The sequence below is a fragment of the Monopterus albus genome, unplaced genomic scaffold, assembly GCF_001952655.1.
Source record: "Monopterus albus unplaced genomic scaffold, M_albus_1.0 scaffold69.1, whole genome shotgun sequence".
Taxonomy (NCBI): domain Eukaryota; kingdom Metazoa; phylum Chordata; class Actinopteri; order Synbranchiformes; family Synbranchidae; genus Monopterus; species Monopterus albus.
The window spans coordinates 239110-263218 of NW_018127949.1; the positions used below are offsets into that span (position 1 = coordinate 239110).

The 24109-nt window shown below is 41.1% G+C and overlaps 2 protein-coding genes across 2 annotated transcripts in view; both read right to left on the reverse strand.

Annotated features, from left to right (window-relative positions):
• Nucleotides 1-7374: 7374 nt before the first annotated feature.
• On the reverse strand, nucleotides 7375-24103 carry LOC109962912 (supervillin-like). Its single transcript, XM_020605059.1, has 23 exons — nucleotides 23598-24103; nucleotides 23181-23316; nucleotides 17274-17421; nucleotides 16831-16914; nucleotides 16449-16535; nucleotides 15885-16068; nucleotides 15597-15769; nucleotides 14728-14883; nucleotides 14378-14514; nucleotides 13732-13879; nucleotides 13337-13482; nucleotides 12986-13161; nucleotides 12601-12736; nucleotides 12098-12398; nucleotides 11592-11746; nucleotides 11273-11375; nucleotides 10944-11151; nucleotides 10714-10847; nucleotides 10452-10607; nucleotides 9841-9984; nucleotides 9518-9630; nucleotides 9201-9356; nucleotides 7375-8567 (listed from the first exon to the last, which is right to left on the reverse strand). The coding sequence occupies exons 1-23, from the start codon at nucleotides 23708-23710 to the stop codon at nucleotides 8481-8483; spliced, it is 3381 nt and encodes a 1126-aa protein (XP_020460715.1). The 5' UTR covers nucleotides 23711-24103; the 3' UTR covers nucleotides 7375-8480.
• Nucleotides 23733-24109, reverse strand: part of LOC109963043 (supervillin-like) — a 13796-nt gene continuing 13419 nt past the window's right edge. Inside the window, exons 7-8 of the mRNA XM_020605293.1 lie at nucleotides 23837-24061; nucleotides 23733-23759 (exon numbers count right to left, since the gene is read on the reverse strand). Of these exons, the coding sequence (XP_020460949.1) occupies nucleotides 23733-23759; nucleotides 23837-24061 (252 nt within the window). The remainder of the gene's footprint in view (nucleotides 23760-23836; nucleotides 24062-24109) is intronic.

The window sequence follows — 24109 nt, forward strand, 5'->3', positions numbered from 1 at the left end:
ACCTGTTAGTGTTATTATTTCAGAGAATGTTGTTGTATTTCTTTTTTAAAATGGGAGGGCACAAACACTTTTAGCCACATCTGTAATTCCTTGTTACAGTGTGTGCACTGACACATGCTAGGGGAACTGAGCCAAACACTTGAGTTCATTTCGTCTTTGGGGAACAGTGCTACACACTGACACACAAAATACATTGTAATTTTTAATAGCAGTGCAGTCCTGTCATCTAAACCGCAACAAAGGCCTGCAATTAAACAGTAATATTTTTCATGTTTAAAGCCTGTGACAGTGCAAATGAAATTTTGAAAAGGGAAAGGCCTGATAAGGATACCATTTGAGATAATTAGAGAGCAGTTTTAAATCCCAGATCAGATTAAAGCTTGGCAGCAACAGAGAACTTATGCACCAACTGACAAAAGTCACTATCTCAAGGGCTCAAGAAGATAGATCATGATAATGGTGAGAGATTACCACAAACCTCAGCCCCTTCAGTCTCCCTCTGGTTGATATTCAAGGAAAGCCTGTTAGTCAGTGGGAAAACCCATCGAGGCCACATCACCCACATTTCTTTTGTCCCATAGGTGCTTTGAGGTGTACACAACAACAACAACAACAACAACACCTTAGACTCCTACCTGCCAATGCTGGTGTTGGCATGAACCTGGAAAATAGCCTTTCCACTGGTGTTGAAAATTGAAACGCGATGGAGAAGGTGGAGCAGGATGGATTGAAGGGGAGAGGAAGAGTAGATTGAAAAAGAGAGAGAGAATGAAATAAACAGAGTGAGAGAGGGAATAAATGAACAGTCAGAAGAGAAGGAGGAAAATAAGAAAGGGAAAAATGAAAAGAGACAAATGAAGAGCATACAGAGTTGCTGCACTGAGAAAAACCTGCAGTGTGTATGCACAGTATGTGAATGTCATTGTGGGTATAGGTGTGTGCAGTTACAGTCAAAGGTAAACACAAGAACATCTGCGTAGGAGAATGAGTTTTGTATAGAACCACAGGAGGTTCAAATAGTGGAGATGTGAGTAATGTCAAGACTGATGTAACAGTGCCACAAACAGAAGCTCATCAGAAACATCTAATCAAGGGAAAAGCATCAAAACCTTGGAGTACAAAACAGATGTGTAAAGCCCAAAGTCCCCAGACTTGCTCTACCAAACGCATGCAGCGACAGCCCTATTAAACACCCCACTCAATATCCTCTTCTGTCACACTACTCACTGTTGGCTATTCGGATAACGGACCTTACGGTGTTCCTTGATTAAATCTTGGTACAGCGTCAACCCCTTGCCAAGCTCCCAACTGCAGTCCAATTACAGATCCAATGTAGGGTGAGCTCACTCACCACTGGAGATTATTATAGGGTGCTGCTGCCTGTGTCCCAGGGAAATGCTGTCTTTGCAGTGACATTTCAGTATAAATTTAAAATCAAATGTAACAATACCAACTGAACAAATAACTGAGCTTAGTGGTGATGCTAGGTGAACTGTGTTCATTCTAATCAGAGCCAGGATCGCCGCTTCTCCATTTCCGGTCTATGCTAAGCTAAACTAACCAGCTGCTAGACAGACATGAGAGCATAGCTTCTCATTTAACTCTTAGTAAGAAAGAAAATTCATGTAATTCCCCAAATGTCAATCTACAGTATTCCCTTAAATTCTTTTGTCATTCTCACAAATCATTAAACAAAAATCATTTTGATGAATGTGATTAAAATATATATCTAAGATGTAGATATCTGTGTCTATGGAATAATGTAAAGTGCAAGGAATTTGAAATATAATCCGTCACTGAAAAAGTTAGAAAAAATGAAATTCTGAGATGAAGATGGACTGAGACAGAGATGGGAAATGAGGATTAAAACGATGTAAAAGAAACTAAATAGGCAGGAAGAGGGAAAGGAAAGAGAATACTGGTAAAAAGCAGTAAAATACAGAAAAAGTGCCATTTTTAGATACTTAAGTCACAGTTTGCTCATGTCTCAGAATATGGAAAGTTCAATTAAAGCAAATCAATTTATATAAAATGTAGAAGAAGCTGTATTATATATGGAGACCGGAGGCGAGAAAAATAAAGAAAAGAAGGAAAATGATGGCAGGACAGACAATGCACTGTGGCAGACTAATTCACTTTTCTCGGCTACAGAAGGTCACTCCATATCGAACAGTGGACAGTCCTATTTAGCTCTGCCAAAGAGTCCAATGGGCTTGATGACAAGCACCAAAAAGCTCACAGGCTGTGATAAGTAGAGGGGCAGTCCATTCATCATACAGAAAACCCATCTTCATGTTGATCTGTGCAACTGGTTATTGTGGTGTTTAGTACACTAGACAACAGATTAACAGGGAATAAAAGAGGCAAATTAGCTCAAATAGTGATGTGAAATAAATAAGTTTAACATCTGGTGTAACAGTCTAAACCATTCTGCCTCACTCATATACTGTATGTTGCACTTTTACCTGCCTCTGCTTGTAATTGCAAAACATACTGGCATGATGAATACACTCAAAATCCAAAATTCCCACACCATTAGCCGAGACCGATTGTAGTGGAGCTTAGACAAATCCCTCCATGATTACATTCTGGCCTTCTCCCAGCCTCAATCAGTGCTAATACCATTCACCATTTATATGGAAGAAAAGATCTGCTGCCTTTATATTCACAAATACAAGGTCAAGCAAATGTCACTTTGTATTACTTCAAGCCAAACAAATGGTGCTCTTCCTGTCTGTAAGAGTGGAGCCCCAGCTGTGTGTTGCCTAAGCCCCCCAGGTGACTAGATGGTCATGACCGGCCTAAATGCTTTCTCTCCTCTTTAAGTAGATAGATTGAAAAGCAAGATGACAAACAGGCTGAAATGATGGATGAGACAGTGAGGAAGTTCTTTCAATGTGTCATCCGCCTTCTCATCTGTGGGAAACAGGACTGATGTCATGGTCAATACAGGCAAGTCTGCTGTCACTGGGAGATGTGCATGTATGTGTTTATGTTTGTGTATGTGTGAAGGTGGTATGTAGCACCTGCTGTTGTCAGAGACGGTGGTGTAGAAATGAGAAGTATAACAATTTGTTTGTTTTCTCCACACTGGATTGAAGTATGTATGATGTGAGGTGTGCATGTATGTATGACAGAGAGAGAGAGAGAGTGAGAGAATGTGTGTGTGTGCTGAAATTAAGTGGGCAAACGGTCACCATCTGCTGCCTGGAAATACCCGCTGACATTACACATCACACAGCATAAATGCTCACCTCAGCAGTAGGCTCAGTCAGAGCAGCTCTCCTACCACAAAGCGTGTGCTGTGTAAGTATTTGCTTGCTTGATCTTATTCCATTCCCCAGTTAAACATCCTTACAATAAGACCAATTCCTAAAAGACTCTTAAGACTCTATTAACAGGAGAAAACACTTCATTTTTTTAATTAATAGTTTTTTTTTCCAGGTAGACATTTTGGCACGTCACAGTAGAGAAAGCACAGATGTGGCTTAAATAATAAATATAGAATGGCTGAATCTGTTAAAGCTGCTTCAGTTTCAGGGTCTGGTCTTACTTATGCTGGCTCACCTTCCCAGTGTGGTGATTTAGCCCCTGGAGTTAGCTAGTATGTCTGTCGGCCATTTTCCGCCGTGACAACAAGCAGTAAAACTGTTAAGTCAAGCCTCCCCCCACACATCATATTGTACATTAAATCACTTCATTTATACTACATCTTAAAAATTAAACATTTCTCTCCAACAGCCCAGCACAACAGCAAACACTATCAATACAACAAACCAAATGCACTGTAAACTTTACAGTGAAGGACATATTTCTATAAATGCTAGAAAAACAAGCATTATAACGAAACACTGACTTTCCAAGGCAGACAGGTGAGGATCTGTTTTGAGAAGTCTCCAGATCCACTTTGGCTCAACAGTTCCAAACAGTGTTAGTAATGAAATCTCTCATTTATCCCCGTCAGTGCTGGATGGTCTCTTTTTCAGTATTTACAGCCACTGAGGCTCACTGACATCTTCGGTGGCCGCTCTACTTTGCTGGCGCCGTCTTCAGATAAAGCTGCTCTCAACAGTTTTGTGAAAACTAAACACTACTAGAGAACCAGAACAACATTAAAACACCAAGCAACTAAAGTTATCAGATAAATGTAGTGGACTAAAATGTACAATATTTGTCTCAGAAATGTTAGTGAAATCAAAGTATGAAGTAGCAGGACATGAAAACACTCAAGTACAGATACCTCAAAATTGTTGCTTATGAATAGTACTTGAATAACTGTACTACCGCATCCAGTGTCATCCCAGGTTTATCGTAGTTCAATATTGGCTGCTGCACTCGGTGAACTCAGCAATGGCTTTTTCACAGCCTTGGATCTCCCACATAAAAACAATTATTTATTTATTTATTCCCTGTACATTGCTTTGGGAGTTGTGAGAAACTAAAAAACTCACTTGCCCTCCTCCTCCAACATAAGTTCATCCCTGCTGCTCGAATTAATAAACGGCTTCTCTAACAATGAAAGGATGCCTCCAAAGAAGCAGGAGTAAGTTTATACTGCAGATGAAAATTGATCGACTCCGTCTCTCTGAGGCAATCAATTCTCCATTTGGACATAAAGCTTCTTTTGTTTTTTTTTTTCCTGCTGTTTGGTTGATATTTTCTACTCGGTAATTATGACCCCCCCCACCACCACTAACTGCTCTTAGCTTCATATTTAGTGTACAAATGTGAGAGAGGTACAGTTGAAGTCAGACGTTTACATAGACTTAGGTTGAAGTCATTGATGTGACCACTCCACAGATGTCATATGAGCCAGCTCTTGTTTTTCAAGTCAGTTAGGACATGTGCTTTATGCATGATGCAGGTAATATTTTCGACAGTTGTTTACAGATAATTTTACTTATAATTCACTATATCACAATTAAAGTGGGCCAGAACTTTACATATGCTCAGTCGACTGTGCCTGTAAAAGGCTTGGAAAATTCCAAAAAATGGTGTCATGGCTTTGGAAGCTTCTGATACTGACATCATCTGGGTCAACAGGAGGTGCACCTGTGGATGTAGTTTAAGGCTTACCTTCAAATTCAGTACCTCTTTTTTGACATCATGGAAAAATCAAAACAAATCAGCCAAGACCTTAGAAAAAACATTGTGGACCTCCACAAGTCTGGTTTATCCTTGGGAGCAATAATTGAGTTTTCCTTCATGAAACATTGCTTAAGCATTGATCCAAGTTGACTTTAGGAACTCTTCAGGCTCATGCTTAATGAAAATATGGGACATGATCAAATCTCAGCTAATTTCCATACTGAAACTGCCCACCCAACTCCATCGTCTCACATTCATTATTTTATTACTCAAGCTAATCCGTCTTGTATTAGAAGCTTCAGTATTTGTCGGCTGCAATGTGGGCTGCTGTGGCACATGAGCCAGAAGGCAGGGAGATGCAGGTGATTAATGCTCGCAAGACAGAGCTGATAATAAATAAACAAACCAGCCACCCAGTTGCTGTTTGAGGAAGCAATGGATGCCTTCTACCATCTGCTGAGGAAATAACTTTGTATGTTTGTTGGCATCAGTGCGAGGCTTTGTAGGGAAGTGATGTAGAACTACTTTATGTTTGAATAAATGTGTAGCTGTGACACACACCAATCTAGATATACTGAATATATTTAGATATACTGCGTGTCAGTGACCCTGGGAGTGTTATGCACAGATGTACTTCATTCCAAGCAAGCAGGTGTTGTTTAAAACAGCCATTACGATTCATGAGCCACACAGAATGTAATTTAGATTCATGAATGTTTGAGATATTTGCAAAACCTTCAGCCACAAACAAAAACTATTTCAATTGGCCTTTTCTTAGTTTTAAAGGTTTCATTTTCTGCTCCTCACTTTTTGATTAGGTATGGTCCACAAGGCCAGTCAAACAGCTAAAGGAACTGCTTTACAGAATGCAGAGGTTGGAAAGACAGCACTCTCTGGTGGTTAAATATGAACATGACTCTCACCTGATGCAGTAGCTTGCAAAGGACATTACAATGGGTGTGCTTGAGGTCGTCCTCTGCATGGAATAAACGTAAACCTTTTCTTCCCTTACTACATAGCATCAGAACCAGGGGATGTAGCTACTGTAGATATATATTTATATACAAATTTGTATGACACTGCTAATAGAATCAATATTTCTCAATCAATGGGTGCTTGTATGTTCAAGGGGTCACTCCTTATTTTGAAACCACAGTTGCAGCTCAGTTCACCATTTCTCTTGTGTGGCCACAACTTTTAACCTTTCAGTTCATTCTCCGTGCTTGCACAGCCTTGTTTAAGGCTGCAGAAGAAAAGTACTTTTCATCAAAAAAAGCTCTAAAACCCTCTGACTATATGCACACTAAAGAAAAGCCAAAAGGTAGCTTGTTGATGAAGACAAATGCAGCGTTTAGAGTGATGCTTTTTTTCTAAGGAGCTTAAAGTGAACCTTGGACTTAAAACAGTATTGAAGTGAACACAAACAACTCAATGCTATTGTTGCATCAATACTTCTGATTTTCAGTGTAGATGGACCAGCAGTAGTTCTAGTATTGTGCCTGCTGGCTTACTGGCACAGTTTTCTGAGACCCCCAGATGAAAAGGAGCTGTTGTTAACATGATTAGTTCCAGCTGAACATTTTCTGCTGCCAAGTCAAAATGCCTATGAAGAAGTGTAGAAAAATAGTGGCTGCTCTACTGTAAGTGTTCACAGAATGTCTAGGATTTTGATGTTAAAATACTTTTAGTAAACACAATACAAGTTACCTTTTCCACAGTCTCCTAAAGAAGCTTAACTGGCACCACATCCAAATACTGCAGCTTGTGCAACAAAAGAACTCCCCCTTTTTTTTATTTAAGACCAGAGGAAAATCAACCAACAGACTTTTTCCACATCAGACATTTTGACTTGTTGTAGTAGATAAAACACAGGTGTTACTATTAACATGAACAATCTGTTCTACTCAAGTGTCCCAGTCAGCCATTGTTAATTTTATTACGCACACCTGTGTGCTTCCTACACTTCCTGCTTTTATTACTGTGGGGTAATGAAAGCTTTTTTCTGAGACCAGTGTTACAACTATCCTCCATACTGGTGCTCTTTAAAAGAAGATCAGAATCAAGTATTTTTAACATATTTTAATCAAAAGGGGGGATATTGAGCATTATAATTAATACCTCAATATCTCATTTCCCTACCACCAATGTTCACTTTTGTGTGCCAAGTGGCGGCACTTCATAAAAGCAGCAGCAGCTGGCCTGGTAGGCGTCTCCACCTATAATGCACATCTCATATATTGCAAAAATTAATACACTTCTCACTGTTAAACAAAACGTTGCCGAACATCATGCAGAGAATTTGTTTTATATACATCATCCCATTACAAGAAGCACATTTGCTGTAAAGGCAGCTTATACTGCACAGTTTCTCTACTACTGTGTCTTACATACACCCTTAATACTTTTTTTACAAGTTGAACATTTATGCACACTTCCACAAATACACAGATTCACAAAATAAAACCATTTAGACAAAGACAAAAAAGATTAGTTTGGGTCCCAAACAACCGGTCTATCAGAGGGGCTGCCATCACTGGCACACAGGCAGTTGATCATGAGAACCAGGTAGGATTTCGTATCCAACTTGAAAAATTATGATGGGTCAGTTTCAATGCCAGTCAATTTATCAGTGTTTAATATCTGAGGAGACAAAGTTTCGTGCTTAAAATTTCAGGTTTTGCTCTTCACAAGGTCACGATACCTGATAAACAACTTTGAGATTTTGGAGTTTACTGTGTGACACCCATATCTGCACACTTTCTGTTGCAAAGAAGAAGAAGTAGAAAAGAAAAAAAAAGATAAACATTGAATCTTTATGTTATAGCACGAGATGTCAAATATCGACAATACAATCTTGGTCTGAGATCCTCACGTTTTGCTAGTGTGACCGTGGATTACAGCGATTGTTTTCTTAACTTTGATGTGTTTAGCTTTTCTTCTGCTCTTTGTCAGCCTCAAATTGTAGACATTTTTTCTGAACAATTTAATCCACAACTGGTTTTTCCTCAGGACATGTGAAAAGCGATGGAACACTGCCTCAGTTTTAAACCACAGGTAAACATATTCTCCCACAAAATGTCTGGAGTAAACATAAAAACATTCATTTATAGTATATTACATATTTATACTGAAAGGGTAACTTTTTTTTTTTACCATACAATGAAAACATTTTATTTTCAAAATGATTAACAATTGCACATAATTGTTGGCTGATATATTAACAATACATGGAAACATTAAGCTGATATTATTAAAATAGCTTGGTGCTTGAATAAAATTGTACATTTGCTTTTCTTTATACAAAATGGAGGACATTTTTCTTAGAATAGAAAACCTAAGTAAAGCTGCTTAGAACATATCAAACAGGAAAGTTTGTGTACAAAAATATTAGTTTAAAACAGACACTTGCTTTTCTTCAGATTCTTTTGCTTCCAGTTTGGCAGGGCGTTGAACTCCACTCGACTCATTTCAAGAAGTGTCTGCAAACAGTTATAGTAGGACAACGAATGTCACATAAGTGGTCGTATATGACAATACTTTGTAACGATACACTGTAATAAGTTATTTTATGGACTTAAGCAGCAGGAGGAATGAAATGCTACCAATGTGGTGACAGTCAGGACTTGAGCTTTAAACCCGCTCTTCAGAAAACCAATGGCTGACATCATGGTGGGTTTGTCAAGTTTTTATGTACAGTGGTAAACACACAGCTGACTGTGTGTGTGAGAGGGGAGCGGCCCCTCTTGTTTTATGGACTTGGACTTAAGTGAATTACAGACTGTGTTTTTCAGTATGTATGTAAGATGTGGTACTTTTTGTTGTTTGTTTACATTTTCAGCTTTTATTTTTAGTCCGTAACACTTTTATTGGGATTTTATCATATTTTCATTTGCCTGCTTTTTTTTTCCATGAAAAGAAGCCCTCACACACTTACAGAAGATGATTAGGGCCACTGTAAGAAGTTCTGACTTTAAAAAAAGTCAGAAGTGTGAGATTAAAGTCAGACTCCAACACACTGCACAAAATTAATTGGAATTACATAATTAGAATGGCCTTACAAAACCATAAACCTTAAGTCTCATGATTTTGTTCTGCAGTCTCTAGTGTCCTACCTTGAAGTCCTGGTCAGACAGGTAATCCTCCAAGCGTAGAGGGTCCACTCCCTCTGGCAGTGGCTTCCTGGTCAGCTCCTCAATGGAGTACTGCTGCCTGCTGAGCTCAGACAGTGCCTCCTGCACTAGGATCACCTTGTTCTTGGAGCTCTTGCTCTGCACAAAAATTACAGCAGGTCAACAACACTGAGATACTGAGCTAGAATTGTACATCTAAAATAACATATTTAAATAATATATGCAAACTGATCATTCTTGTAGAAAGAGTTGAGTGAGGCTGAAGTGACACTGGTTTAAACCCCAGCAGAGTGGCCCACCATTGAGCTGATACTGGTATCCTTCTCCCAGTACGGGAAGATGTTGGTGAAAGTGAGGGGTTCACAGCCTGCTAGGACCAGATAGGCCAGAGGGGGACGCCGATGATTTTTCTCTGCCAATCATACCACACACCAGTATTGAGTAAAAGGTTTAAAAATTCAGTGCCCTAGTTTGAGTCCAGCTTATCTACAGCATAGGAGCAGTAATGTGCTAAAAATATTGGCAGCAAAAAAAAGAGATAAAATTATCTGGAGGACTAGATAATGTGCTCTGCTGGAACAATTCTAGAATTTTAATTGCCAGTGGCTGCAGGATGTCCGACCTTTGCAGTAGCGCAGCACAGTCTCCATGGCACACTTTCTCTCCATGTCCCAGCGCATCTTTGCCGAGCCGGTGCACTGGGTGTCTTCAGGCTGCCAGCCCTGCCACAGGTACACCTCCATACGGTTATCCAGCAGGAACAGGGCTGGAGGAGTAATAACATGAGGTGGTAGAGTTACACTTAGTGCATACTCTGTAGCAGCACTTTAGTTGTTGCAAGTCCTAGAAGGCTGCATATTAAGTCCCAAAAATAATATACACCACTTATGTTGGAGAATGACCTATACAGTAAGGGGGCAAAGCTACAAAATATGATAGTGGGATTTATAGTTCAGTCACTGAGACCTGACCTAAGAGAAGTTGTTCTGAGTGAATAAATACTTTCCAACTGTTGTGTCTTCTTTGTCAAGCAAGGGCCAAACATTATAGATACATTTCTGTTTCAGTACTAGTACTGACTCTTAAACCTTAAATCTATGACAACGTATCAGAAGCAGTTTTACTGCGTGTTCCTGAAAAAAACGAACATTTTAGTTTCATGTGTCTAAAACATCAGACAAATAATAATCCTATAATTCACTGAAACACTGAATTGCTCTAGGTTGAAGATACCTGGTTGCTGTGTGGAGTAGAGATTCTCCTGCAGGAAAGGCATTGCCATGACTCCCTCTGTCACTCTGGCGGGATACAGCTGCTCCTCCCCGTCGAACACCCCAGAGCTGGCACTCAGCCGGAACAGTCGGGGTGTGTAGTTGTACTTCCCTGGATCTGGAAGCAACACACACATCCGCTCACACACAGAACAGCAGTAGTCACTTCTGAACTTTCTTACTTATAATTTGAGAGTAGTTTTAAGTTGAGTCTGAGGATGCACCTTGCAGCATACAGTCATAGGCCTTCCTGTCCTGCAGGCCCAAAGCTTTCATGAACTCTGGGGGTTCAGCCCCTTCCTCCACTTCTTCAACTCTAACACTGCTGGTACTACTCAGACCCAACTCTGAGGGACACCTTATAGACAAAAAGAGAAAAAACTGTTGGCCCATAGCATGAGCCATGTGTGCATCCATCCATCCATCCATCCATCCATCCATCCGTACGTCTAACCTCTGGGTTAGCTTGTCCACAGCTATTTTAGCCACCTGTTTGGCATTGGCTTGTGCTTTACAGCCATGCCACAAGTAGAGATGGCCTTTCTGAGCATTAAGCAGCACTAGGCTGGCACGTGAGCGCAGGCTGGCACACTGGCAATCCACCTCCACCAGTGTGGCCTCCACCTCTGCCTCACCACGGACACAGAACAACCTCCAGCCACCTGAAAACAGGCAGACAAAAACTTGCTGTTTGACAATAATTTACAGTGAACGAAAGCCTCTACATCAATCTGCAGTAACACAGAGAATCACTGATCACTGATGACAGTAGTGTTTCTTTACCTGTGTTGTTGGCACCATTTTCTCTGATGCCCTTGTGGATGATCAAACCTCCCTGAAAGAGCTGGAGGAAGCACGGAGGCTCTTTTCCCTGACTCACCAACACCTAGAGCCAATCAGATACAGCAAAATGATGACTCACTTTGATTAAAACTTAATTATTAATGTATCTATGTGTTTATATAGGGTGAACAAATGAAAAGATGGGTGAATTTGTTTAAGTAGCATCAGCAAATTTTCACTGCAGAACAGGAACTATGCCCTCATTAAAAAAACAAAACAAACGTACTACATTTTGCTCCTGTGATGAACTGATACTCACTTGTGATCCCCTGTGGTTGCCAAGCTCTACCGTCATGAGAGCAGAGGTTCCTTTCTCACTGATGCTAGAGTGACGGCCCTGCCAGAAGAAACAAGCCGTTCTCTCTCTTCCAGGAGCACCAGCACACAGCTCCCCAGGTTTCTGCCGCTTCCCCACTAACAAAACAGAACAGAAAATAAAACCAGTGGATACAATGGGGACTTTTTCTTCCACTTTTGAACAGCCATAACCCTACAATATAAAATTAAAACTTCTTTCAACCAGGTCAATTTGAGTCTTTCCTGAGCTTTTAAATGATATGTTTGCCACACATACAGCACTGTACATGTACTGTCCGAACAGATGCATTGCTAAATGTTTCAGTAATTCAAGTCAGACAGACACTAATTTCTCCTGAAATTATTCTTCTATAAGGTTTAACAAATTCCTCATTCTATTCAAACTTCCTGTTTCACAAGGCCACTGTTTATTCTTCAGGCTACCTCTATGCCAAAACCATCACTCACCCAGTGTAGTAATAGAGTACTTCCAGCGGATGATGTAGGTGTCGCCCTCGTGTAATTGGCCCAGGCTCTCTTTAGGCATCTCCTCCTCACTGTACTCTTTGATGTGCCATGCATCTACACCTACTGTTGCCAAGTCTGCCTGCCTCCCATCCTCTGTCCTCACCAGGCCATGACCCCGCTGAACATCCACCCCCTCCAGAATGGTTTTCACTGGCTCCGGCTCATTGTCCAGCAGGGCTTTGGCGTCACATGGCTGCAGGTCCAAGTCGAGCAGGCAGCGTACAGTGGAGTGGTCTGGACTCTGAACAGACATTTGTTACTTCACTCAGTATATTCATTAACTGAAGGGCTACAGCAGAACAATGTTTCCTCTTAAAACAGACCACAGAAAGTAAGAAATAGAAAAATATTATGAAAGCTGTCACAGATTATATGAAGACAGAGCCACTGCTAATGATATGTTGAAAATGCATACACCCTACAGTAAATCTAAACTCATCTACCTTGATTTCCTCAGCCTGAGCTGCATCATCTTTCTTCCTCTCTGCCCAGTCCAGGAACTTCTCTCTGAACAGGGAAGTCTCATTGTGCTCTGACAGTCGGCCAAACAGAGCCCAGCTTGGACGACCCTCCCCCTGCCTGGATATCACACACACAAATGGCTGTACTGGCAAGATAAAACCACTAGGTGCTACAATAACACAACTAATAATCTTACAAACTTTGCTGTCCATTCATGCCCACTTTAAAATCATAAAACCACATTAATCAAGTATAAAGCAGGCAACCAAAATGGCTAAAATATATTCTAAAAAGTGCATCTCAATTTTCTTTTACAAATGTGCTAAACACCTATGAAGGTGTTGAAGGTTATCATGTGATACTCACTGAGGCATGTCCTTATTTGTGCAGGAGGCATCTAAAGGGTTGACTCTGCAGTTGCTATAGTTGTAGCTGCCGCTATAGAGCTGTTTACCCAGTTTGACAGCTACTTTTCTGTCACCCAAGGGTACGTCTTTTCCGTGCCATACGTACACTTCACTGCCAAAGTCAAACACGAAGACCTAGTGTGCAGTAGGAGGAGAGTAAGTTTAGGGTGTTGTTACAGTTATTACAATTTGCAAAACAACAGAAACAAATGTCTCTTTAAATATCAATTTGAACTATTGTTTTATACAATCCTTTTTCAGACTTTATCACATTTGTTTTCCAAACTTGTTACTCTCACAGTGGCGTCACCTCTTTAGAGTTGAGCAAGGACACACTTGGAATGGAGGCCCAGGCGTCTTCATGAGGCACTAGTTTATCTCCCTGGAGTTTGTACACCCCATTAGAGTCTAACACCCCGCTCTCATACAGCTCATCCTCGTCTGGCTCCCCTGCTCCTATAAAACACAGACATACATAGTACAAAAAAGCAGGGCAAGTGTATGTGGAGGGTAGTGAGTGGTTATACAGATAATCCTCTCTCCCTTTCATTAAAAATACCCTAGTATAAGCTCACTTGGTTTCTGAACATGTATCCAGCAGAGACAAACAGGCAGGGGCACAGACAGAGAGGTGTTCATGGGTGTGTGAACAGTTAAGAGTCTGTTGGTATTTGTCCTTCAGTGTGCACAAATATGTGTATGTACCCCTGTATTTAGTCTTTCCTCCCAGCAGGCTCCAGAACTCTTTGGCCGTTTTGCTCTCAGTATTAATGCCCTCCTCCAGCACTGTCACCTGGGGGGCTTTACATCCAAGGTCCCTCTTGGCTTGAACAAACGAAGCCATCTCTGACGTCTGTTCAAACAAGGCAAAAAAGTACTTGTTACAATACATAGATGGAAAGTTGATGGAAGGATGAGTCTTTATTTAGTCAGGAATCTTGGTTAAAACAACGGCCACTTTCAACCTCTTCATTAGTACACAAACAGTAAAAAGTGTTTACACCTGTTTATACAATGCACCAAGAATAAAGCTCATAGAATCACATAATGAAACATACAGATACAGAGAAAACAACTATATCAAAATATTAATAAAAGGATTCCATACAAGTTTACAGTATGATGCAGTACCATCAATATCTCCATCAAGCAGGCTGTTTATAATCCATTTCTTCATTCAAACCTGGATATACTAAAGCATTAAATATAACAATCCAGTGGGTTTCTCACTGCAGGCTTTTTTTTTGTTGATGTTTATAAAAAAATGTACCAGCTCCAGTCTAGACATGCCAGTGCTAGTTCTGAAGTGTCCAAATATAAAACTTTGTGTTCAGTGTGGGAGGTTCACTACCTTAGCTTTCTCAATGACGTTGGCAAACTCTCCGCTCCACATGAAGCAATGCTTTGGGGTTATGAGTAGGAAGCAGTCACCGCTGTTTAGCGAGCGGGCTGTGGGCTCCACCAGGCGCACCTGGACATGTCTCCGACCTACAGACAACGACAAAGTAGCTTGTACTCCTTTCAACCAGACTAACAGCCTGAAACATTTAACACTCAAACAGATCTGTAAATAAATATTCTTTTTCTGTGGCTTATTAACTTAAAATAACAAAAAACAGACTTGAGACTTTCCATTTGCAGCTATTTAAACAGTTGTGGGTAACAGGCCACCATACACAAACACAGTCTTGTGTTTCTGACCTTTGATGCGAATAAGCATGAGTTTGTGGAAAGGCAGTGTGCTGTTGTTGGTCACAACATCGGTGGACTTGACGCTGCGCAGGTTGACCTTGCGGAAGTTTTCTTTGCTGGCGAGGCCTGCCAAGGCCACATCAGCTAGGTTGGAGTGTTTTGCCACTAGGTGTCAGAAAAAACAAAAAAAACAAGAAGATTAGTGTCACAATTATCAACTAACACAGATAAAGTGTTTTAAATCAACAGAAAGCTTCAGCACAGACCGGAAGTGTTGGTTTAATTTCGTAATATGAACAACACTAGACACCATATATATTTTTATGGTACTTGCTTCCCCCTTTGTAAAATGTGAAGTCACTGAGGTCAGGCTAGTCTGATGACACAAATTTACCACCTGAATTTCACCTAGAAAAAGCTGATTTTTAGGCCACATCTACATGTACAGGTAGCCTAGACACGGAGACTTCAGCCAGAGTTAGTATTGCTATGACAGCAGTGCAGCAGGATGAAAGGATGCTGCTTCCTTATATTAAAAAAAAATTATTCAAAGTCTGACTAAAACTGAAACTTACACCAAGTAACTTCTATAACCACTAAAAAGAAAAAAATCATGAAGCAGCATCTTGTAACACTAGAATACACTTAAAATAAGTAGGCAGTGGTTCCCAAATATGGTCAGAGACAAGGAAGAAATCTGAAGAATAATGCTGCATGTATACAAAGATTTATATTAACAATGTCAATATACAGCAGGTTCTGGGTGTGGATATGACTCTTGATGGTCTTTCAGAGCTGCTGAGCCATCTAAGACTCTTGATTCTAGCTGGAGAACTAAAGTGATCAGTGCTACAGTAGGTACATTTGAGCAGTCTTACTCCTCTCCACTTGGATCCTCTTGGTCTCCACTGTGGCTACATTAAGTCTCTGTTCGGTGTAGACCTGCCGGATGTCGTTGCGGGCAGCCAGAGCCCGCAGAGGGTTCTTGGAGCCCTGGTTCCTCCGGGCTGGGCGCACTGCTCGCCTGTGTTCTGCTACAGCTGAGGTGAGCCTAAAGACACCAATAAAAAAAGAAAGAAATTGCACACTCCTGTCAGTAAGGTACCAGAAATGTTCTGAATAAGGATAAGAGGCCACTTATTCATTTATGATTACTAGAAACTAACTTGGGTGCATTGGCCTGGATCTGGCACAGGTCCTCCTCAGTCACAACCAGAATAGTGTCCTGGAGTGTCGAGGGTGACACAGGCTTGTAGAAGCTGCCGAATGTCTCCTGATCATCCAGGGTCATCACCTCTTTCTCCGTCTCTGCTGTCACCTCAATCGTGGAGGTCTTGCTTTTGTTCCCACCTAAACCACCAATCATGGCAAGAAACAGGAAGGATGAAGAAGTGTTACACATCACCTTTCTCTTGCTAATGATGTGTTTGTGTTCAACTGCAATTTTGGTAAACAGGACAAAGATGAGGTCACAGTAAGGTGATTCAGTTGTAAACAAAAGGTTTTGGAGATCTTGTCCTGTGGGCTTGAACACACTATAACACTCATTTCTGTGTAGAGTCATCTATGAATTAGGTGTGATGTTCTCATTCACTGCTGCTTTTAAACTGAAACTAAATGATTAAACAAATATAAATAACTAATAAAAAATACAAGCCCATAACTCAATGAGTAACAATCATCATATCTCCTGTAAAACCACAACCATGGCAAAAGACAAATAGTGGCACCTTTATTTTGAAGCTTGTCGAGGAAGGACTCGAGCTTGTCGAGCCGTTTATCCCCTTCCACCTTGACATCAGTTCTACTAGAGATTTCTGTCCAACAGAAACAAACAGTTTAACTTGGCATTAGTTGTTTAGGCATTCAATCCAATTTTACTTGTAGGCATTATCATTAAATCCTACTAAAATATCTAAAAAGATTTACATGAATATCTGGAATTAGTGGCCCATTGTGACGCACAAGACCATGGGAATCTAGTTCAAGTATCAATACATTTTAAATATTCACCATATCTTAACTGATATGCCTGTCTGTTTAAAGCAAGGCATCTGTATAAACTGAAATCTTCACTGAATGAGCCACGCAGTGACTATAGATTGAGTGTACCTTCAAGCGGCTTCACGGGTGTGGCATTTGACTTCTTGAGAAAGACGGGAGGAGACTCTTCCTTTCCTGTGTCTGATACAAGACCTGGTGGAGCATAAAAGAGGAACCATTTTGAAATCCCAGCTTCAGGGGTGACACATACAGTATTTGGATGCATCCCACAAAAATCATATGTGCTTTGTGTAAACTAATGTACGCCAAGTGCCTGTGTATGGTGAATCAAACATAAAATTACATTATGCTGTGAAGGCTGCAAGGATTATTTGTATCAAAATGCAATGGTTTAGTTAAAGGTTCTAAACAAAGGCAAAGTGTAGGAAAGGGAAACGTGTGTGGAATGCAGAAGTCATGCAGTAGCAAGCCTGATTTTGCCTATCACAGCAGAGCCGTCAGCTAGCTCAACTCGTGTCTAGCCACACTGGATAAACACCCTGTAGTTTTACCTCTCTTGGCCATGCGTCCAACCACAGTGAACTGGACCGAGTCGTTGGCCGCTCCCTTGCCTTTGCTTTTCCACTGTTCCTCCTTCTCTTTAAGGATCTTCATCCTCTCTGCCAGTGACATCTTGGGCTCCACATCTACACCGCCCTTCTGTTGGAAATGCAATTTATTTCAGATTAGTACGTTTAAATCTGTGAGGGCCAATCTACTGGCTATTTATTTCATATGGGGAACAGACAGTTGTGAGGACGGTGAAGTAAACATGAGTGAGCAAGAAAGGTCATATGAGGATGAGAGACTATTGGTGAAGACATAGAAGCAATTGCATAGGCTGAAATGAATTTAACAGGGTATTATGAAAGATGCCGCAACCTTCTAAGAATTTCTGGACGAGTCCAAAAACAACTGGTTCCACAAAAGTTTTAAGTGCCTTATTCAAACTTTAGTTTTTAAATCAAGAAGCATGAAGAATGTTGAGTCCTGACAGTAAAACACCAAAATCCCTGTTTATACAGTACACCAAGGCCATCTATTACCCACAGTTCAGCAGAGCCTTCCTTAGGTGATTTACTCCAGCTGCCATTTCTGCACCTGAACTCCACTATTAAAAATAATTTAGCAGAGGTTTACTAGCTCTCGTGGTCGCACTGGATCCCAGGAGCTGTGTTACAGTAATTAATAATATTCCACTTTCCACTTTTAGGGAGCAGTCTGGGTTTTTGCTGGCTGCCACCCCATATTCCCTCGCTAATAATGAGCAATTCACTGTGTGTAACGTACCATGAGCAGTGACTACACAGCTCAGTCTTGGAAAGGCAGATCTATTTCCACATGACTGCACAGGAGAAACACACACAGAAAATAATTTGCTAGCAGAAAAACAGTATGATGAAAACAACAGCTAAATAAACTAACACCACAAACTCTACACAGTTGGTTCTTTCATGTATTTACAGTATGTGCCTTTGCGGTGCTGTGAGTGTTCTTTAACGTACAGCTTTTATTTATACGAGGGAAACTCTAGGACAGTGTGTACTGCAAGAAATTAAAGTAAATGACAACCAAATGGCTGGGATTCCCAAAACCAAAACAGCTTGTTACAGTCAGAGAAATTTTCTTTGTGGATGAACGATGGTGCATGCGATCTGCTGACTGTCATGCTGCAACTCTGAGGAGTCAACTTAAACATTCACAGATGTAAGCAGTGCTAAAAAGAAAAAGATGTTTGGCTGAAGTGGTGAAGTGTAGCCAGACTGATGTCAGCACAGCCTTAGCACAGGAAGCATCTCTTTGCAAAATAAGTAGTCCGTTCTGTAATTTAAACCTTATTTTCTATAAATCAAACTCCAGGCCTGTATTGTTTATCTACATAGTATTAAACATGATACATGTGTACCCAGCATAATCAAATTTATTTCTACATGGGAGAAAAAAAAAAAAAAAAGAAAAAATACAGAAATAATGATATTAAGTACGTCCGGTTTCTTCCTCGAGGAGGTTTCCTTATTCAAGGACACCATCTTTTACTGAGTGTAAATAGTTCAGACACGGGCATGGAAAGAACGTGTTAAAGGATGAGGCTGGTCAGTTTCTATATTAATAGTATTTTAGGCATTCCCCATACAGAGACTAAAACTGACAACGCATTGCCTCATTGTTAATGTCCGTCAGCTATCAGTCCTGGATTAACTTGTTTGTCTGTTCAATAGATCGCCCTTCCCTTGTTGTTCAAAAACAATCTAACACACATCAAGGAAACACACCACTGCTATGGGTGACATGCTTCCTTGTTATGAAACTCCAGACCCGACTATACATTTTTAAAAAATGCATTAATTTGTGGACCAATTAAAACAGTAATCACTACTACATTGCTTACAACTTGTATTGCTAAATAGACTCATTTTGACAGAGAAGCAATGCAGGTTTGAATTAAACTGGTAAAAATCAAAAGCTTGAAAAGCAGAAGAAAGAAAAAGCAGAAGTTGGAGATACTGAGACTACAAGGTCAAAAGTTCCATCCTCCAAAATTTAAATAACTGAATAATCCAACATGTTTGTCCTGAATAAATGTGAAACATGCTGCAATATACAAAAGGTATATACTGGATAAATGGAAAAAACACAATCTTCCACTCAAACAAGCCAAACCCTCTCTTCCTTTTTGTCCGTTTCTCACTCAGCTGCAAAAGGTACAAATGGCAAACAGATTTTTCTTTGTAGTCTAATGTCAAACATTTTCTGACAAATACTTTTAATCACATTGGTGTGCACAGAGATGGCATACTGGAGCTGAACATCAATGTCCTCCTGCTGATTTCATACATGATACATCTTCAGCATTGTTTCTGCACATACATGTCCTGAATGTAGCAGGAGTGAGGATGTGAGTCTTAAGTTTATTTGTACTGATAAACCTTGTACCTGTAAACTATTAAGGATAAGGATAATCACCTTTATTGGCCAAGTAAGTTACACACAAGGAATTTGTTTCCGGTACAGAACCGATGGCAGCCATCTGTGGCGCCAACTCACAGTCAACAACAACAGTCAAAAACACAATTTCCAATTTCTTAAACACTACAGTCTCTTAACACAATACTACTACTGCAAAACAAACTATAACATCTATCATCTTATAGAGTCCTGGGGCACTCTCACACACTTATGCCCCTCCAGCCAGCAGCCCATCTCTGCAGTCAATCAGAGAGTGGGAATACCTTGGCCTGACGGGACAGGGAAGGGTCTGAGCCTCCAACCCACAAAGGAAACCATTTTTCTCAGCCCTGTCATACTGTACGGGGCAGGCAGCCCCTCAGCCAAACCACTGACACAGATATCGACCAAATGAGGGTCGGCAAACCACCATTCATGTAGCAACAGCAAGTATGTTGACAGCTCTGACTTCTCAGGAGCAATCCTTTGAGATTGTGAGTGAATGCCTAGAGCACAGGAGGCGCCTATGCAAAGAGACCCATACTCACCGGTAGGGATGGGGAAGGGTTGACAGGCAGGTGTCAAAGTCAAAGAAAAGGGTAGAGTCTGCAGGTGAGAACAGAAGAAACTGGAAAGATAGGTGAAAAAAAGAGGGAAAGTAGGAAGAGGAGAAGAGGAAAGGAAAATAATCAGAGGAGACGGAGGATAAAAAGCACAGCATTAGATCACAGCAGCTTGAAGGCTGTAGCTGTAGCATAGAAGCATATACAACAGACATGGGTCACATAAAGCCTGGCATCAAGTTTTGGAGGATGGAAGAAAAAGGGAAAAGGAAAAAGACTGTTTATAACAGTGATGAGTGAGCAAAGACCATAAACTGAAAGCAACACTATATTATATCTATCCATCTATATCTATCTATATCTATATATATATCTCAATTCATGATACCATGAAACTAACTTCATGGTTTAGTTGTAATCAAGTGATAATGCCAAAAGGTGGAGTTATTGTTTAAAGAAAAAAACCCGACTCTCCAAGGATGGTGCTATAATTATTCCTGCACCATAATGGAGATAATAAACCAATCTTTATTTTTATTACCTCCAATACATTTTCTACACACCAGGGACGATATTTCCAACTGATTATAAGTCTTACTGGAGTGGAGTTCCTGTTGGGAAGCATTAGGATCAGTGTTTTCTGTTGACAGATGCCAACTTATGGCTGAAGAAGGAGCTGAGCCATAAGGCGAAGCTCTCGATTTACTGGTCAATCTACGTTCCGACCCTCACCTATGGTCATGAACTTTGGGTCCCGGATACAGGCGGCCGAAATGAGATTTCTCTGCAGGGTGGCCGGGCACACCCTTAGAGATAGGGTGAGGAGCTCGGTCACCCGGGAGGAGCTCAGAGTAGAACCGCTGCTCCTCCACATCGAGAGGAGCCAGCTGAGGTGGTTCGGGCATCTCTTTCGGATGCCTCCTGGGCGCCTTCCTAGGAAGGTGTTCCAGGCATTTCCCACCGGGAGGAGGCCCCGGGGAAGACCCAGGACACGCTGGAGGGACTATGTCTCTCAGCTGGCCTGGGAACGCCTCGGCATGGAGGAAGTGTCTGGAGAGAGGGAGGTCTGGGCATCTTTGCTTAGACTGCTGCCCCCGCGACCCGGCCCCGGATAAGTGGAAAAAAATGGATGGATGGATAGATGCCAACTAGTCTTCAATAAATCATTGCTGGAGAACAAAACCCACACATCTAGCAAATCCTGAAGAGCATCAGTAAGGATTTTGTAAAGGTCATGTTAATACCAAAAAGCAGCAGTTTATTTTTTGATACTATTAGTCATTAACTGCTGACATACTGTCAACAGTCAATGAAACTTAAGACTAACAATCATTATTCGAGCCATGACAAACCCAATTTAAATTACGTTTACAACAAGGCCTCACTTGACAACACAACACACAAGAACACTTTAGCAGGTTTAACAGGAAACATCTGGAGCTGGTTGGACATGACCATGGTGTGCAACTGTACCATGCATGTTACATTCCCTGGTCTCCCACATATCAATCAACGAGCAACAACATCTGCTCCAGCTTGGCACTACATGAAACAAAATGACATGAAAACTGACGGCCATCACACAGAAATAAACAGAAATGTAACACGAATTGTCACATGTAAGTAAATTACCCAGAGCCAATGCAGACCTGGCATCCATGCCGGTAATTAAGCCAAACTACGCATTATCTCTGATGTCAGCCAGAGCTGCACAGGAGCAGCCACAGTACACAGCAGGTTCCACACCAATTCATAGGCAATAACCTCAGACAGAATTTAAGGAAGAAAGCCGCAGATGTTTTGGACATGACTTTGGCCTTTCTTCATGAGTGTGAGTGTTGAGGATAAAATTTAGTGCCATTAATGGAATTCCACTTAATTTTTATGGACTTTGTGTTGATGTATCATATTGAAGACACACCACACAAATGTAAAATGACACCACTTTTCAATACTTTGTTGACTGGGGATTTGTCCAAATTTTTGTCTTTTTCCAGACTAGGAGTAGATTTATCCTAAAGTTGGCCCACTGCTGGATAAAGGATGAACTCGAACCAGATATCCCCTGAAGGACATCAAACCAGAGAGATGCTTAGTGTAAATAAACATGACATCACTTCAATCTCAGAGTCAAAAGGACTGTTTTGAGGATGCCCATGAGCCACACATATGGTTTTTCCCCTCCTGCAGTATCAGTCTGTACTTGCACAGAGTCCATCAAATGGTTGTTTTATAGTGCAGTGCTGTTTTTCCACTTGAAACCCCAACAAGGGCGGTCATGTTTGACTAGAAGAGCATGCAGAACCCAGCATGCACTTTCATCACCATCAGTTATCCAAGCATGTGCCTCACATCTTTTATGTTTATATACAATTGTGAGACAGAAGTCTATGAAGAATATTAAGTTGTTTATGGAGGGAATTGTTTTTTTTTTTTTTATTATTACTTTGAGAAGAGGAGAAACAAAGGAAGCACACATTAGCTTGGAAGGCTTGCAGGTGTTTGGTCATAGTGTAGGATTTTATTTTTACAAGGGAAAGGAGGTGTGTCTCTTTTTCTTTGGGACGCCAGCTAAAGCCCTGGATCGCTGCCTTTGGCATCACTACTCTCAAATCTGCTGCGACCTCAAGCCCTCCTAACTTCGCACGCTCTTGGCAGAAAATTAGAGAAATAATCATTCAGCAGAAGAAGAGAGAGAGAGAGAGTCCATATCCAAACCTTTTTCTCCCTATGCACAATGCTGAGGGGAAGCCTCAACATATGGCAGTATCTGCTCATTACTACCCATTTACCTGCCTCAAAATACTACAGTTGATGCTTCATAGAAAAACAATGCACTGCAATGAAAATCTACTTAACTCCATGACCTAAAGGAAGTGTAAAGGGGGGGGGGGAACAAAACTCACTAACCTTTTTCTTCCAGGCATTTTCAGCATCTTGGAGTTTAGTGAAGCGATCAGCCAGTGGTGTCTGGATCAGTTCGGTCGTCTTGGGCTTCTTCAATCTATCCTTGTTCTCACCTTCTCCACTGTTGAACTCAGCCAGTCTAAAAAAGGCAAAACACATTCTTTTTAAATTTTCAAAATGTATCATCAAATGTACCTTTGCTATGCCTTTTTGAAAGTCTTAATTTCAACTGGAAACCTTGGCATTAAACATTCAAATACTGCACTTCCTTCTCTTTTAGTATATCACCTTGTCATAGGTTAATTTTAATATTTGTTGTAACAACTAGTGAGATGCATTTGATTTTCCCCTTTTCTAGATAAATGACATCCATTTAGGCCTTTAAAGTTATGCATGCTGTGTTTATGTACATCCATTGACCTCTGTTTTAATGACGAGCCCAGGCTTCCATCTAAACTGCTGTCCAGGTCCTCAGCATCCTCAGACACCGTGGAAGTAATCTCCAGGTTCTCATCAGGTGAGGGACTCCGCATCTCCTCAAAGCTCCCTCTACTGCTACCACTGCTGCCCTCCCCCTGCTGCCTGTCGATGCTGAAGCACCTTCCATCAGTGATATCATCTGTTGGCGACTCATCCTCTCCGTCATTTTCGAGATCAACCTCTTCCTCTATCTCCTCCTCTGCCTCCTCCTTGTTCTCTTCACTCTCCTCCTGCAGTCCCTCTTCGCTCTCGGGGTGGCTGAGGGTGATGCTGCTTTGTTGGGCTGGAGCACATTCCGCGGTGGAGCTCTCACTGTGGTCCGACTCTACACTGGTGGAGCGGTTTTTCTTTAAAATTCCCTTGATGCCCCGAGGCCCCGAGTCTTGACGGTGCAGTGAGGAGGGCTGACAGGGAGGAGAAGGAGGGGGGGTGGGGTCTCTGCTCTTGTTGTC

Excerpts from the sequence above, each read along its gene's own strand:
- LOC109962912 (XM_020605059.1), bottom strand. The coding sequence starts at position 23,710 with ATGCGGAGTCCCTCACCTGATGAGAACCTGGAGATTACTTCCACGGTG. Across the intron at positions 17,422-23,180 it reads AAAATGCCTGGAAGAAAAAG|AAGGGCGGTGTAGATGTGGA; the intron begins GTTAGTGAGTTT and ends CATTTCCAACAG. Across the intron at positions 14,884-15,596 it reads GAGGATCCAAGTGGAGAGGA|TGGCAAAACACTCCAACCTA; the intron begins GTAAGACTGCTC and ends TCTGACACCTAG.